The sequence below is a fragment of the Pantherophis guttatus genome, chromosome 1, assembly GCF_059756535.1.
Source record: "Pantherophis guttatus breed Tessera chromosome 1, ASM5975653v1, whole genome shotgun sequence".
NCBI classification, from domain to species: domain Eukaryota; kingdom Metazoa; phylum Chordata; class Lepidosauria; order Squamata; family Colubridae; genus Pantherophis; species Pantherophis guttatus.
This window is the reverse complement of record NC_142063.1, coordinates 28,170,921-28,187,182: the sequence shown is the minus strand read 5'-3', so window position 1 is coordinate 28,187,182 and position 16,262 is coordinate 28,170,921. Positions and strand designations below refer to the sequence as shown.

The 16,262-nt window shown below is 39.6% G+C and overlaps 1 protein-coding gene across 13 annotated transcripts in view; it reads left to right on the top strand.

Moving 5' to 3' along the window:
- Positions 1 to 16,262, top strand: part of NIN (ninein) — a 123,203-nt gene that overhangs the window by 75,813 nt on the left and 31,128 nt on the right. For 7 of the 13 annotated variants that reach the window (XR_015731106.1, XM_034433353.3, XM_060693799.2 and 4 more), the window contains exons 11-17: positions 271 to 445; positions 2,151 to 2,261; positions 3,746 to 3,835; positions 6,226 to 6,358; positions 6,728 to 6,849; positions 9,647 to 10,158; positions 13,280 to 15,319. Coding sequence is in view for 12 of the 13 variants with exons in the window: in XM_034433353.3 (XP_034289244.2) it covers positions 271 to 445; positions 2,151 to 2,261; positions 3,746 to 3,835; positions 6,226 to 6,358; positions 6,728 to 6,849; positions 9,647 to 10,158; positions 13,280 to 15,319 (3,183 nt within the window). In the remaining variant the exon portion in view is untranslated. The remainder of the gene's footprint in view (positions 1 to 270; positions 446 to 2,150; positions 2,262 to 3,745; positions 3,836 to 6,225; positions 6,359 to 6,727; positions 6,850 to 9,646; positions 10,159 to 13,279; positions 15,320 to 16,262) is intronic. The other 6 variants (XM_087881759.1, XM_087881766.1, XM_087881764.1 and 3 more) reach the window with 2 other exon arrangements.

The following is a 16,262-nucleotide window of genomic DNA, read 5'->3' as shown; positions in this document are numbered from 1 at the left end:
TGGGGGCATCCAGGATTCTATAGCAGTTTCAAACATTTAAAAATTCAGATGTATCATTTCTCTTGGGAATGAGAACTTCATTTTTAAATCCTCTCTGGTGAGGATGCCCTAGGATTATTTTATGAGGCCATTTACATTATCAAGAAGATCCCAACCTGAATGATCATTTTACTGATAAACACCACTGAATTTATGAGATTTTTGTTAGGTTGCTGCCAACCACTGATTTCCAATACTCAATCCCTGGCTTTTCTTAATCTGTGTGCATAGCAAACTGGATGAGGAGTACAAAGATCGTGTTGCAGCTCTCAAAACAGAGTTTCAGAAAGATTGCGAGCGGATACAGCAGCAGGCCAGCAAGCAACAAGCAGAATTGGAGCATGAGATAGAGAAGATGAAAACAGAAGAGAATTATCTCCAGGACCGCCTTGCTCTGACACTGAAGGTAACGGCTGGCTTAAAACAGGAGGGCACAATTTATTTCATACCACAGACCATGCTTGGCCTTTGAATGCTTGTAGGGAGTTTTACAGTATTCCCATGTAAAACATGGCCCGGCTAAAGAAAGAAGCAAGAGCATGACAGCAATTAAAATTAAAATAATCTAAATGCAATTCTTATTACTTCATGTATATTACCGTATTTTTTGGAGTATAAAATGCACCGGACTATAAGACGCACCAGACTATAAGACGCACCTATCTTTTTTGGTGAGGAAAACAAGAAAAAGAAATCTGCCTCTGCCTCATTGCAGCAAACAGCAAACAGCCTACTTTACTTTCATTTTCGTTTTCAGCATAGCTTGATTAGCACAAGGAATAAAAAAAAAACTGCTCCAGCAATTTGCCTCCTTGCAGCAAGCAGCAGAGGCCTGCGCAAAACAGCTGAGAGTCGGGAGGCCGATCCAATGAAGTTGTGCTAATTAGGCTGTGCTGAAGCTGAAAGGAGCAGTTTCTTCTTGCTGCTTGCTGCAAGGAGGTAACTGCTGGGAGGCAAAGGCCAAAAGGTGGGGGCCAGTAGGTGGGCGGGACTACATTCGGTGTATAAGACGCACCTAAATTTTCACCCCTTTTTAGGGGGGGAAAGGTGTGTCTTATACTCCAAAAAATATGGTAAATAACTTTGCCACACTCATATTTATTTGATAAATGCAACGGGCTCCCAAGCTCCATTTTCAGCTGCCATGGCCTCCTGCAACCCTCTGCCAGTGAAAACGGAGCTCAGGAGGGCGGCCCTCCTGAGCTCCGTTTTCACTGGCAGAGGGTTGCAGGAGGCCGTGGCAGCCGAAAACTGAGCTCGGGAGCTTGTTTCCGCTGGCAAAGCACTTGGGCCACCACAGGTGCCCCCGACAGGAGTGATGTCAAGCTGGCCACACCCACCCCGGCCCCCCAAGGTCAAACATAATCCTGAATGCGGCCCTCAATGAAATTTGAGTTTGACATCCCTGATTTAGAGGCTGTACATGCATCTCAGAGCTTAAAAGAAGTAAACCAGTTCCTTAAAAAGGATACCAGTGTAATAATATGTATGTCTGTTTCTGCATATGGACGGCTTTTATTACATGCACCTAATTTTTAAGGTGTAAATCAATGGGCTGACATTTTTGTACTGATGTACTTTATTAAAAAAGCTTGATGTAAGCTTTTTAAATTATGCAAAAAAATTAATTCATCCTGGGGTTGAAGGAAAGGAGGAGGGATGGGAAAGATGAAGATCATCTTCTAACATGATATTCCATGCGGCAACTGCAGATTCATTTGAATGCATAAACTGAAAGTTAATTTTAAGGCAGTTAATTAGATTTTAGAACAAGGCAAGGGGTTTCTCCTTTAAATATTATAATGATCCTCCAGAGACCAAGCAAGAAATGAAGACATACAGTACATTCCCTTAGATTTTCAAACTCCTCTGGACCAGAATAGCAGCCTTTTAAATATTGCCTACTCTAATCTAATGTCACTCAATCTAGTGCCCTTTTTATTTAGTAGAACTATAATTACCTGCATTTTCAATAAGGCTGCATGAAAAATCCAGACATCATTAATAATATCAGGGTGAAGAAAACTGAAACTAGGAAAACCACAGTCACTTTATGTATTGTTTGCGAACCAAACTGGATACTTTTGAAGACACTCTGGATATCTTTTTAGGAAAACAGTCGCTTAGAGCATGAGCTCCTGGAAACTGGGGAGAAGTTGGTGAAGTATGAAAGCATGATGAGCAAATTGCAGAATAATTGGGAAAACGTCTTAGCAGACAAGGTAAGAAGCAGCTGGGGATTAATTCAGCATACCAGGTGGTTGGCTTTTAGGACAGGAAGAAAGCAAAATCCCAGAATATATTACAAATGTCCTTTGACTTTATGAAGAGTTAATAAAGGATTTTAGGTCTGGATAAATCTGGTGCAAACAAAGCCAGATGCAGATATTTTGAAAGTTAAATAGTAAGACTGATACAATAAAAGTCCACTTAGCCGTCTGAAACTCTGCAAAGATGTTTGGAACTATATTTTCAGACTTGCAGTTCAATCACTTCAAAGAAACAGTTCAACCCCTTTAGCAAGTGACTGCAAGAATAAGGACTGTTTTACTACCGTCACCCTAATTATGGAGTGGTCATCCTAGAGAGGCACTTTTTTCTGGTGTCCTTCAAGTCTTGATTTTCAGGAGCTTCATGGTGTATTTTTTTGTAATCAGGTAGAGGGTAGTGTTTTGAATCCACAAATCACCATGTAAACTTTTTATTATACTGCAGCCTATAAATACACCATACTGTGGGGCACAGTGGGTGAGTTGTAGGTTTTTCAGATTTGTTTGCCATTTTATTGCTGCATATGATTTAAATCAGGGGTCTCTTGGCAACTTTAATCCTGGCGGACTTCAACTCCCAGAATTCCCCAGCCAGCATAGCTTAAAGTTGTCAAGGTTGGAGACCCCTGATTTAAAGGATAATATAATAGGTAGTCCTAGCTTAATGACTACTCATCTGGCGACCGCTTGAGCTTACTGTTGCTGAAGGAGTGGTACTTATAACCTTCCTCATTCTTATGATGGATGCAGTATCCCTATGGTCACATGACTGCAATCCAGGTGCTTGGCAACCAGCTCACAGTTACGACGTTGCAGCATCCCAGAGTCATGTGATCATCATTTGCAACCTTTAATGCTGGCTTCTGACAAGCAGAGTCAGTGGGGAAGCCAGCAGGTGGTTGCAAAAGGTGACCATCCCGCTTCATAATGTCGTGGGATTCATCGAATGACAGCAAGTGGAAGTACCGCAACTTCGGTCACTAAGTGGTGCAGTCACATGCCATTGTGCTTTATGACTGTGTTCCTTAGCAATGGAAATTCTAGTCCCAATGACTTAATTACTTAACGTTGTTAAATCAGGACTATATGTATTATTTATTTATAATACATTATATGTATTATTTAATATGCCACCCAGAATTACAGAGTTTGAGATGGACAGCATAATCAATTAAGTACTACATATGTCTATATGCTACCGGTACAGATATCCTGGAGCAGCACTTGCCTTGCCCACCTCCAGATTTGATCTCTGACATATTTTCTAAAGCAGTATCCCTTAGCTGGGTACCCTCCCTCTATTCAGGGCACCAGATTTCCTTTCAAATCCAATAATAAAGCTTCATTCCCTGGACCATCACCTAAGTGCTGCACCAGTGAGGAAAACAGGCTGTCTAAAGGCATGGAAAAAATGACCATGTGTTCTTTGGTTCTAGTTTGGAGATCTAGATCCTGGCAGTGCCGAGTTCTTCTTTCAGGAGGAGCGGCTGAGTCAGATGAAGAAGAAATACGAACAGCAGTGCAGGGTAAGAACAACATTTCAGCTGGAAGACAATAAGGTTTTTCCAAGGCCTATGCCTAGAGACTCCAATGAATCACTTTTCTTGATGTCATGTGTCTACATAAAGAGAGCTGCGAAATCATTTGATCGAATCATTTGATTTACAAAATTAACAAGATTAAGTCCCATCACATGTTCCAGATGTGAACTGGCCTGCCGACTATGCAAGCCTCCTCCCACCCGACCATCTAGGACTGAGCTACTTCCCAAATGGCCAACACATAGCCAAACTTGCTTGAGCCACCCCAAAAACTAAAGAGTCAGACCTAGTTAGGATTTTAATGGCAGACTCCCATGAATGCCGAGGTTTTTAGGATAGAGGAATTAAAGAAACAGCCTAAAAGAAGGCAATGAAGAACTGTTTCCATCCTGTTACCAGGAAAACTGTATGGACATGGACCAAGCATCCAGAGAGTCAGTTTGGTTCAATCTTTAGACCCTTCAAATAATGTCATAGAACTTGTCTATGGAGATTCTCAGTCATCCCAGGTCATGGTTGTCCCTAAGGTGCTTTTTCAAGAGGCAACTGGACCTTCTTTTTTTCTTTGAAGACGTATCATTTCTTATCCACGTATCTTCTTCAGTTCTAACTGGTTGGTGGGGAATGGGAGAATTTATATTTCTTGCAGATGATCAGCTGCCTGCAAGGAATATAAATCCTTCCATTCCCCACTTTCCAGCCTCTAAAATATCCTCTTTCCAGTTGCATTTATTCTACCCTTTCATTATTTAAGCAATATATAAAAGGCCTCTCTTTCACTTGGTGTTTTAACAATTGTATTTTAATATTTATTGTTATTTTAATATATACTTAGATTTTACCTTTTGTAAAAAGGTGAGATATAAAAAAATACATAAATACCTCTGAAGTCATTAGCCATCCAAGAACAGAAAGTTCTTCCTGACCTGAAACTTACCCATGAGTTTTTCCAAAGCTGCTCATTTTATGTTGATCTCAAGACATGTCACTACCCAGACAGCTATACACTGTAGCTGAAGAGATGGCTCTAATGCTTAGTCCCCAAATTGCTTTATTTCAGAGCAACTAAGATGATCAAAGGCCTGGAGACTAAACCATATTTTTATTTATTTATTTATTTATTTATTTATTTATTTATTTAATTTATATGCCGCCCTTCTCCCATAGGACTCAGGGCGGCTTACAAAACAAAACAAAGGATTACATAAACAGATTAAAATCAATTTAAAATTAAATTAAAATCAATTAAAAATTATTTAAAATTATTTGAAGTCACCCCTACAGATTCAGCCCATTTGGTGGAAAAGCCACGTCTTCAATTCACGACGGAAGGAGAGGAGGTCCGGGGCTGTCCTGAGGCCAGTGGGCAGCCCATTCCAGAGGGTCGGCGCTCCCACAGAGAACGCTCTCCCCCTGGAGGCCGCCAGCCAAATTGTCTGGCTGACGGCACCCTGAGGAGGCCTTCTCTGTGTGAGCGCACCGGACGGTGGGAGGAAGGCAGGAGATGATCCTGCAGATACCCCGGGCCTAAGCCATGTAGGGCTTTATATGTGAGCACCAGCACCTTGAAATGAACCCGGAGAGCCACCGGCAGCCAGTGCAGCTCACGCAGGAGAGGTGTCACACAGGAGTACCGAGAAGCCCCCGTAACAACCCGCGTGGCCACATTCTGGACTAACTGTAGTCTCCGGGTGCATCCCAAGGGCAGCCCCATGTAGAGGGCGTTACAGTAGTCCAACCGAGACGAGATATGAAAAACGGCTGCAGGTTTTGGGTCTGGCTAGTCTAAAGAAAAGAAGAGTTAGGGGTGACATGATAGCAGTATTTCAGTATTTGAGAGGCTGCCACAAAGAAGAGGGGGGGTCAAATTATTCCCCAAAGCACCGGAGGGCAGGACAAGAAACAATGGTTGGAAACTAATCAAAGAAAGAAGCAACCTGGAATTAAGGAGAAACGTCCTAACAGTGAGGACAATTAACCAGTGGAACAGCTTGCCTTCAGAAATCATGGTTGCTCCATCACTTGAGGGTTTTAAGAAGAGACTGGACAGCCAGTCTGAGATGGTATAGGTTCTCCTGCTTGAGCAGAGGAGTGGACTAGAAGACCTATTCTATTCTATTCTATTCTATTCTATTCTATTCTATTCTATTCTATTCTATTCTATTCTCTGGTCTGGTCTGGTCTGGTCTGGTCTGGTCTGGTCTGGTCTGATCTGATCTGATCTGATCTGATCAAGCCAGGGTCCAGTTCCAGCCTCTCATGCAAATACATGCAGATTTGCTGCTGTTCAGTTCTCTCAAGTCATAAGAATATTGCTGTTCCAGTTGATTGTTTGGCTGGGTTGCTCCTGATGAGATTGCATCTGGAACTTTCAGGAACTTCAAGATTGCATAGATGAGCTTCAGTCTCAGCTGGAAGAGTATCAGATACAAGGCAGAATTATCCGACCTTCACTGCAAAGCTCTCTCTATGAGGAACTAAACGACATCGGAATGCAAGGTAGTCAAGGTACAATATGTCCTCCCTATTATATATCATGGGGGCGTTAGCATTATTTTTTGGGGGGGCAATCGAGTCATCTTTCCAGGTTTTATGTAGCCAATATTGCAAGAATGTACCAACACTTCAGGGAAAAGCTAAAGCAAGTGAGCAAATCTCTTAAGAGTGAGTCTGGGGAGGTCATGGCAGTATATGCAAAAGAAGTTGGATCTAAGGATTAAGCAGATTAAGCTAACAAGGCTGCCAAGTGCCTCGACTGGTGCTGCTGAGGGCAGCCTTCTAAAACTTCATAATGTTTTAATATTTACGTCAATGTGATCCATCATTGACCAGTTGTCCAAAAGACTTTCATTTCTTTTCTGCTACCCTGTATTTTAGAGCCTGCTTCTGAAGACTGCAGCCGTCTAAACATGAGCATAGAAGCTGAAATAATTATTGAACAGCTAAAGGATCAGCTACACCAGGATATCTACAACTTGCAGCAGGAGCTTGAAAACACAGTAAGTTGTCCCCACTTTAGCATGAAGCTAAAGTGCTTCATTGTTATTACATTTGCCCAGGATATGTTTTTATTTAATAAAAATCTGCTGTTTTTGTAATCTTTAGTTTTCTCTTGAACAATTAATTATTTTGGCTTTTTGGAGTTTCTGGATGATTAGTGCTGAGCTAAGGAGTATCGAAATGAGTGAAAATAACTGCAGCTAAAACTGGAGCAGTGAACAGACATACCTTTTCCAAATAAGGAGAAGATGGGAGATAGCAATAGCACTTAGACATATATACCACTTCACGGTGCTTTACAGCCCTCTCTAAGTGGTTTACAGAGTCAGCATATTTCCCCCAACAATCCGAGTCCTCATTTTACCCACCTCGGAAGGATGGAAAGCTGAGTCAACCTTGAGCTGATGAGACTCAAACTGCCAAACTGCTGGCAGCTGAAGTAGCCTGCTGTACTGTATTCTAACCACTGCATCACCACAGTTCACTTGTGCTCTGGATAGCTGCTACTCATAAAGAAACTACAGGACAGTGGTTTGAGCACCAAGAGATAAAAGGAAACATCATGCTCTCAATTCTGGCACTGAGTTTGCTAATTCATTTTCTAATCATTTTCTGAAATTGCCTATTCAACTATCTTAAGGACACTAGAGATTTTCAAAACAGCAAGTTTCAGAAGAAACCTGAAGAAGTTTACCTTCATTTTTGAATAAAAGAAAAAAACAGCTTAAGAACTTAAAAAATTAGAAGTGTTCACAAACAGCTAAATTCAAAACTGATTTAAGCGAATTGTAAAATAATTAAAGGGCCAGACAAACTTGGAATAATGGAAAATTAGGACTTTTTCTACAAGATTTTGGAAATAATTGTAGAAATAAACAGCAGGTTTGTGGGAACCAACTTGTTTAGTCTATCTTAAGTCAAAACAGCAACATGAGACTTTATGATTTTGGAAACTGAACACTAGAGGGGATTGTTAAAAGCAGAAGTTAGGACAAAGTTAGATTGTTTGACCAAGGTTAAAATAAGACATGTTTGTATAAATCTGGCATCCCTTATAGATTTTTGCTAACACTAGGACTGAAATGTTAATGATTTATGGTTTTGTATATGGGTTATGGGACAAAGTAATGTAATGTTGTGGGGATAAGATATTATTAAATATGTGTTTGTAATGAAGATCAGAAGCTTCAGAGAACTGATGATGGTTTCATGGATCACCAGCAGGGGCGGGTTTCAAAACCCATCGCTACTGGTTCACTCGTGGGCATGTGCACGCTCATGTGCGCACGCACGATGCTTCTGCGCATGCACAGAAGCGTCCAGGCGGGTGGGCAGAGCCTCCCACCGCGCCGCTACCGGCTCACCCAATCCAGTGCGAACCAATAGCAACCCACCACTGATCACCAGAAAAGGCTGTCCTTTGCAGACCGACCTCTAAATTAAGATTAAGAGTCATGGTGGCACAGTTATTAGAATGCAGTATTACAGGCTAATTCTGCCAACTGGCTCAAGGTTGGCTCAACCTTCCATCCTTCCAAGGTGGGTAAAATGAGAACCCAGATTGTTGGAGCAATATGCTGACTCTGTAAACCACTTAGAGAGGGCTGTAAAGCATTGTAAAGTAGTACATAAGTCTTAAGTACTATTGCTATTGTTATTAGGAGACTCATCAGCAGAGAATTTATTATTGAAGATAGGCTGTTCATAAAGTAGCTCTTGGGAGGCAAAAGCATAGAGTACTTATTTCCTCCCCTCTCGGGCATCTTTGTCCTTGATGGACACAATCACCACAGAAGGAAACTCTGTCTAGAACCATTACAAAGGCTTATTGAATGAAAGTTTGAATACAGTTATCTCCTTAATAGATTTTCCAGTTCCAGCACAGCTAATTAGAGATACACACCGATCAGTATGATTTTCCCAACTAATATTACAGATTAGCTAAATTATAAATCAATAGTTACAAACAATTGTCATGTAGCTCTTTGATTCCAGAAAGATTTTCCAAGAAAAATAATGAGAGAAGTAGCAGACAAAATGCACCAAACAAAATAGTATGCTATAGAATGGAAATGCTTGGCATAGTACATGCTTTGCACTCTGACAAACTGGTTTTCATCAGCCTTGTCATGAACTATTGTTACAATTTAGAAAACAATTGAGGGGAGGCTGTGTCAAGTCTCGACTGTGGAAGTTCTTGTCTGAATCTTGGTACTTTTATCCATCATCTTTGATTTTCTCCTGATAGCTGACACATTATTATTCTAACATCCTGTTAAATATCCATGCATCTACCGTAGGCATTCAGATGGACTGTATGGGTTTTATAAGACTATATAATCATCCTAATAGTTCATTGTCCATCATGGTCACAAGCAGAGGTCAATGCTCGGCAAGCCTACAAAGAGATTTTATTCTGTTCATGCTGAAGATTTTCTCTGGTTCCCTGGGTTTCTGTATCTCCATGTATTCTTCTACTGGTAGCTGGCCTAAGAATTGGTTTATATAGTTTGTTTCATTAGCAGCTTCCAAGCAGCAATTGAAAATTTGGGAGCCTTTTATAAAAGTTATGCTGGCTGGACATATTGCGAATTATACTCCTACACACCTGGAGGGTATCAGGCTGGGAAAGTCTGCCTTTTTCCAGGTTGGGGAAATCTGCCCTCTTTTTAACAGAATTTAAAAGGTTATGAGTGATTTTCAGTTATATCTGCTATTGAACCAAACTGTCTAGAATTGTTTATGCAATGCTTCTATTGAGTTATGCAGAAATGCTAATCATAATCGTTCACTTAGGTATGCCATTATGAAAAGCAGCTTGAGGAGACAAAGGCCAACTATGAGGAGGGACAAGAGAACCTCCAGGAGAAGTACTGTCAGGAAAGACAATTGTTAGAAGAACAAATTGGGTGTCTGCAAGTCCAGATTTCTGAGCTTCAGGGACAACTGACAAGCCTAAGGCAGGCCAACTCCCAGCAGAATATTGAAGGGAACAGTCTCCAGGTATGCATGAATGAGAAGGCTAGCTTTATAGAATGCCTGAAGATCGATCATGAGAGGGAGCTCCAGGCCAGACTGAAAGAGGCAGAAGAAAACTTTAGTCATGAGAAGGAAGAGTTGATTCAGTCTAAAGCCTGGCTGGAAGAAAGAATGAGAACTTTAGCACAAGCCATCCAAGAAGAAAAAATGGAGCTAGAAAATGGCTTCCATGAGAAGTTGCAAAGATTGATGGAGAAGCATACCCTGGAGATGGAGCAGCTACAACAAGAGCTACTAAGAGAGCATCAGCGAGAGCTCCAGGAACAAAAGTGAGTAACTTTAAAAAAAAAACAACAGCATAGAATTTACCTTGAATTTACCATTTTATCTTAGGAACCCTGACAACTGCAGTTCTGGGGTAAGCTTTGGGTAGCTTTAGATCTCTAATGAAAGCTAAATCATATCCTTGCTAATGAATGAAATGCAGAATCTTTTAGAAGATTTCTGAGTTAGGATTTAAGAAAATCCAATAGAGGAAAGCAAGAAAAAACGTAATTGTATTTGTATCTGATAAATTATTTTTATTTATTTTATTTATTTATCAAATTTTGTAACTGCCCATCTCCTTCACAGGGTGGCTCTGGGCAGTGCACAAATAAAATAATCAAAACATAAAAAAATCAGTATAATCAGTATAATTATCTTTCAAGAGTGTATAATTGTATCTACATTAATTACATTGATCCGGTTGCTTTGTATATTGTGGGGTGCATTGAATTGTATATACATCTACATATATTGAATTGTGATAAAGTATATTTTAAACAGTTTATTCAATATATCATTATAACAAATCACTATTTTTGCACTACTTTGTAGTGTGTTTCCTGTCTTAAACAATAAATTTTTTGTTTGTTTTTAAATGGGGTATTTCCACCTCCAAAAACAAGCTTTGAATCTAAACCTATACAGCCCTGCAATGATGACAAGATCTTTAGTGAATACCTTTTATTGTTCCAGCTTCTACTGACAAAATTGGTTGTGAACAATTGAATGACATTTTCCATCTGTGAAAAGATCCCATCACGTGCAGCATATATTAATATTTTAAGGGGACCACTAATTTCTTTTAAATACTACTATCTATATATTAATATCCATTAATATTTTACCCAAGACTGAGAACCATACTTACAACAATATCCCTTGCTTGGACATTATTACTGTTACAGTTATTACAACTAGTACAATATTCTAGTCACTGTCAAAGATTAGATATTAGCTCAAAAGGCAGAACTTCTTAATAAAATAAGTTTTGAGACTGGCTATATACACATGAAGAACGGTATTATAGATACATCAAATGTGCTCTCAATGCTTTAAAACAGGCCAATATTATTATTATTATTATTATTATTATTATTATTATTATTATTATTATTATATGCCAGAGCAAGTAAGAAAATAAGTTTTGACTTTTAGTAGTGGTACAATACTGCTTTGTTTGATCATGGATCTCATATGTCGCCTCTGTTCAGTTTGATCTGCATAAATACAGTATCTTATGTACTGTATACCCTGATTGATTGATTGTTTACTCTGCCCTATAAATGGCAGAAATCCCCAAGCAAATGATGAACTGATTTCAACAATATTTGTCAAGCCTTTGATGCCTCTAAATCTGTATTGCACACACCCCGGCATCCACCTTCTTTTCTTTGCAGAATGAAAGGAAAGTCCAAAGGTAACAGGCCTTTGACTTGGGAATTTAGCCCTGTTTTCTCGAGATTATACAGTATTTCCTCCGGTCTCGTTGCCTACATTGATAACTGAATGGAGGCAAGTGAACCTTAACGGTGAATGGGATTAATAAGCCTTACAATACATGGGGATGCTTGACTTGGAAGGTCTTATAGATCATAGCCTATAAGAGACTCGAGGTCTCTGATATAATAGACTGAAATTCAGAACCAGTGACATCATACTGAAATAGTTTACAACAAGCAAAGAAGCCTTTTGTGGCCAGAGGCTTAGTCATTTTATATGTAGACACTTGCAAAACAACATCCTTGGCAGTTATAAGCACACCTTGGTATAATTCCAGGTGCAATTCAAGGTGTTGGCTATGATCTATAAAACCCTCCATGGCATAGGGCCTGACTGAAGAACCACCTTTCTCCTATTGCTTCTCCCTGACTGGTAAAATCTGCCAAAGGAGCCATGCTCCAGGGGTCCATCCTTAAAACCCATTCCATGTGATGTGACTTCAGCAGCTACCTGTTGTGGCACCTCCCCTCTGGATCCTATCTGAAAATTGAATTGCTCCAATCCTACTGTCCTTCCACAAGCCTTACAAACATGGATCTAATCAAGCACTTAATTAGGAGCATGTGCCTTGTTATTTTAGTCCCTAATTTATTGCTTTGTATTATTTTTATATTGTATTGAATATGGATCTTTTGTGTGCCACCCATAATAATTTTCAGGCAGGTTGGCCATTAATGTCAGCAAAGAATGAATAAAGAAATAAACTGTACAGACAATTTTGGCAATTGGATAGGACCAGAGGTGGGTTTCAGCAGGTTCTGACCAGTTCTGGAGAACCGGTAGCGGAAGTTTTGAGTAGTTCGGAGAACCGGTAATAAAAATTCTGACTGGCCCCACCCCCATCTATTCTCTGCCTCCCAAGTCCCAGCTGATTGGGAGGAAATGGGAATGTTGCAGTATCCTCCTTCCCCTGCCACGCCCACCAAGCCATGCCCACCAAGCCCTGCCACGCCCACCAAGCTATATCCATAGAACCAGTAGTAAAAAATTTTGAAACCCACCATTGGATAGGACTCGTGGTCTTACACATATCTGGGGCTTCAGAATGCTCATCCTTGGTATCTAGCATCTCTTGCTTCCGGTTCTACTGGTCCAGTAAATCTGGCTAGCTCTTTTTGTGAGTCACAAATTGAGTATGGACTTCAGCAATTCCAAACATCAGTAATATATAAATATGAATAAACATAAGAAGACAAAAATCTTTTTCTTTTTGGATTGTGTTCAGACTATTTAGGAGATCATTGTACTCTGAGCTGATAATATATTCATTCAAAATATATATTTACCCTTTAGATGATAATTTATTATGTTAAATAGAGTATCCTGTATTAAGAAAATCTGTAGTTATTTTGCTAGGTCATTATTCTTAGCTTAATAGGCTGTAACCTGATTGAACATTTTAAAAGGAAAAAGAAAAATAAGCAGGGAACAGGAATTAATCAGGCTAGGATTAAAAATAAAAAAATACCAGGCTAAAAATTACAGATGGCCATTGTTGCAATTTGCGGCTAAAACTGCATTCCAAGTCTAAGACATCTAAAAACTAGTACAGTAGGTGGTCTACAACCCTTTGTCCCTGAATGTGTAGAGATTTCAGTAATGTATTGTGTTGACCACATTTAGGATAAAAGTGGAAAATGAGTATAATGGAAGAATATTTCAGAGAGAGGAATGGTTCACCACTGAACAACAAACACTTGCAAGAAAGTATGAGGAAACCATAAACAAACTTGAGGAGCAGCATCAACAAGAATTGCTTAAGCTCTCCAGGCTGCAGTTAGATGAGAAATCCCAGTGGGAATCTGAAAAAAATGAAATTCTCCAGGAAGGCATTGAGGTCCAAGCAAAATGGAAAGAAAAGCTGGAGAAAGAAAAAGCAATCTCTTCATTACTGGAACAAGACAAGAAACTTCTAGAGGCAAATTACAAGGAGCATGTGAACTTGTTGATCTTGGAGAAGCAGCAACTTCAACAAGACCTTCAGGACCTGAAAAAACAAGAAAATGAATGGTGTGAGAAACTTCTGAAGATTCAATCCAGCCATGAGATGGAGCTAAGGAAAAGGGAAGAAATGCCAACATCAGAGGAAAAACAAAGGCAATTTAGCAAAAAGCTTGGAAGACAAGAAGCAGAATTTGTACATGAACAAGAAGAACAGAATTCTAAGGCTTTGGAGTATTTGAAGCAAGAGATGCCCAGCAGAGCAATAGAAGAAAAAAATGAATTGAAGTCAAAGATCTCTGTGCTTGAAAATAAAATAGAAGAGCTACAGCAGGAATTGCAATGTCAGTCCAAACTGCAAAGCAATCTTGTTTCTTTAAACAAGGATGAAGAAGCAAAAGGAAGTGATTTTCTAGAATCTGTCAAGCACCAGGACTCTGGAAAGGAGATAAATGTTCTTTCAAAACAAGAAATAGTTCAAGATCCAGGAGAAGAAAATAGTGTAGGAACTACCTCTTTGATGGATGACTCTTTGAAAGAACCAGAAAGAGAATCAACCCAATACCCTGGATTCATCCCATTAGTTCCAGAAACATTTATAGATGCTCAGCTCCTAAGTGTGACTGGCAAAGACAGTCAAGTTGTAACAGAAGATGGAATGAAAAAATTAGACAAGATTGCAATTCCAAACATGAAAAATGGAGGGACAACAGTTGAAGAAACTATGGAGACTTCACATGTCTTGCAGAAGGCCTCTGAAGAAATTTTGGCAGAGAATGAAGCCCTTAAACTGCGACAGAATCAGCTTCTGGAGAGGATCGTTCTGCTAGAAACTGAATGTAATCAAGCAGCTCATGCTCGACAAGATATGGCTTCACAGGTTCAGAAGGAGCTTGAGGAGATCCTTAAAACTATCCCCCAGCCTAATGTGTTGCCATGTGCAAGTGATGAGAAGGGGGGAAGTTTGCATTGGGAAAAATTGCCTACTGGCAGTGCAACAAAAAACCAAATGCTCTTTGCTGAAGCTTTGGATACTGATTTAAGTGTTGAGGAAATAAGTTCCTACTCTCTTTTATTTGAGGCAGATCATGGAGAAGAAGTTAGAATTGACAAGGGAGACCTCCATGATGTAGTATCAGAATTTTGGGGTATGGATATGGTGGAAGACGCAGACTCCAGAATAGGACCTAAAATTTTCCAATTTCCAGAAGAACTCAAACTAGAAAACCAAGCCCTAAAAACAGAGATAATCAAATTGCTAGAACGTAACAATAAATTGGAGGGATATATGCCAATATTTATAAGCCTGCAGTCCAGGCTAGATGAAACCAACCAAGACTGCTTCACACTTAAGGAGGAGAAAGAGCAACTGCTACAGAAAGTGAAAGACCTAGAAAAGAAACAGGACCAGTTGGTGATGGAAAATGCCAACCTGCAGACTTCCAAGCTGATTTTGCAAAGCCAGCTTGGCAAACTAGATGAGCTCATGCTGACTCTGCAATCCCAGAAGAGTGGACGGCTGGGCCATTGTGAGAATGTCACCAAAGATGCAGAAGTGGACAGGAAAGGGCTCCATGAGCTGAACAGGAAACTCAAAGAGAAAATAGCAGTGCTCCTGAAGCAGAAAGGCACCCATACACAGGAGAAAGAGAGCCTGAATGCTGTTCTTCACGGTTTACAGAGCACCTACAATGAGCAGCTTCAGAAGATTGAGTTTTTGAGGTAATGTGGAATCCTTCCATGGTCTAAATCCTGCCACTTGGCTCTGCTTTTTGGAACTAACTACCTAATGCTTCATTGTCCACCTCGCATGACTTGGATTAACATATAGATTAACTTTGCCTAGAAGACAAATGCTCTGTGATTTCTAACATGAATTAATAACATTTCATAGAGATTTGAAGAATAAATAACCAAGTATAACTTTCATGGAGTATTAGAAGGCTGAATTGTTTAGACAGCAGGCTTATCTATTGGGAACTGTGCAAATTGCATGAGACAATCATTTTTTGTGTACTGCTTAGCTTAATGCTTTTATATATCCTCATTACAATACTACCTTTTGTATCATTCCTCTTCTTCTTCCTCTTCTTAATTCCTTGTTTTTAAATGATCATAATTCTGATTAGTTAACCATTACCACTTTTAATGTATTTTGATTCAACATAATTTCATTGTAGACATTTCCTATAAAATAGAACAAGTTATTCTGTTTGCTAACAATATGGTAAGAAAAACATCTTTGCAGGTTGATGGCCTGCATCATAAAATAATATCAGAGCAGAATTTCCTTCAAGTTGATGACTTCATAGACATGATAATGGTGTCTTTTTAGGCAATAATATGGCAGTGGTTTGCTACAGAACGTTTCAACTTCAGTCTACAGATCTGGAATTTCCGAGTGGTCTCCCACTCAGCTACTAATAAAGTTTAGAAGCTTGGCTCTTTAAAATTATCTAAGATTAACTAGAAGAAGCTACCTGCCACAGGCATAAATAATATGCATTTCAACAAACTAATTCAGGCTGGAAATAGTTCAAAGTATCTTGAGTATCTTAAAGACTATATTTTTGCATCCCAGATGTGAGCATCTTAGAGAGGAAAATACTGCCAGGAAGATTGAGATTGACTTATTAAATGAAAGAATCATCTCCAATATGTAACC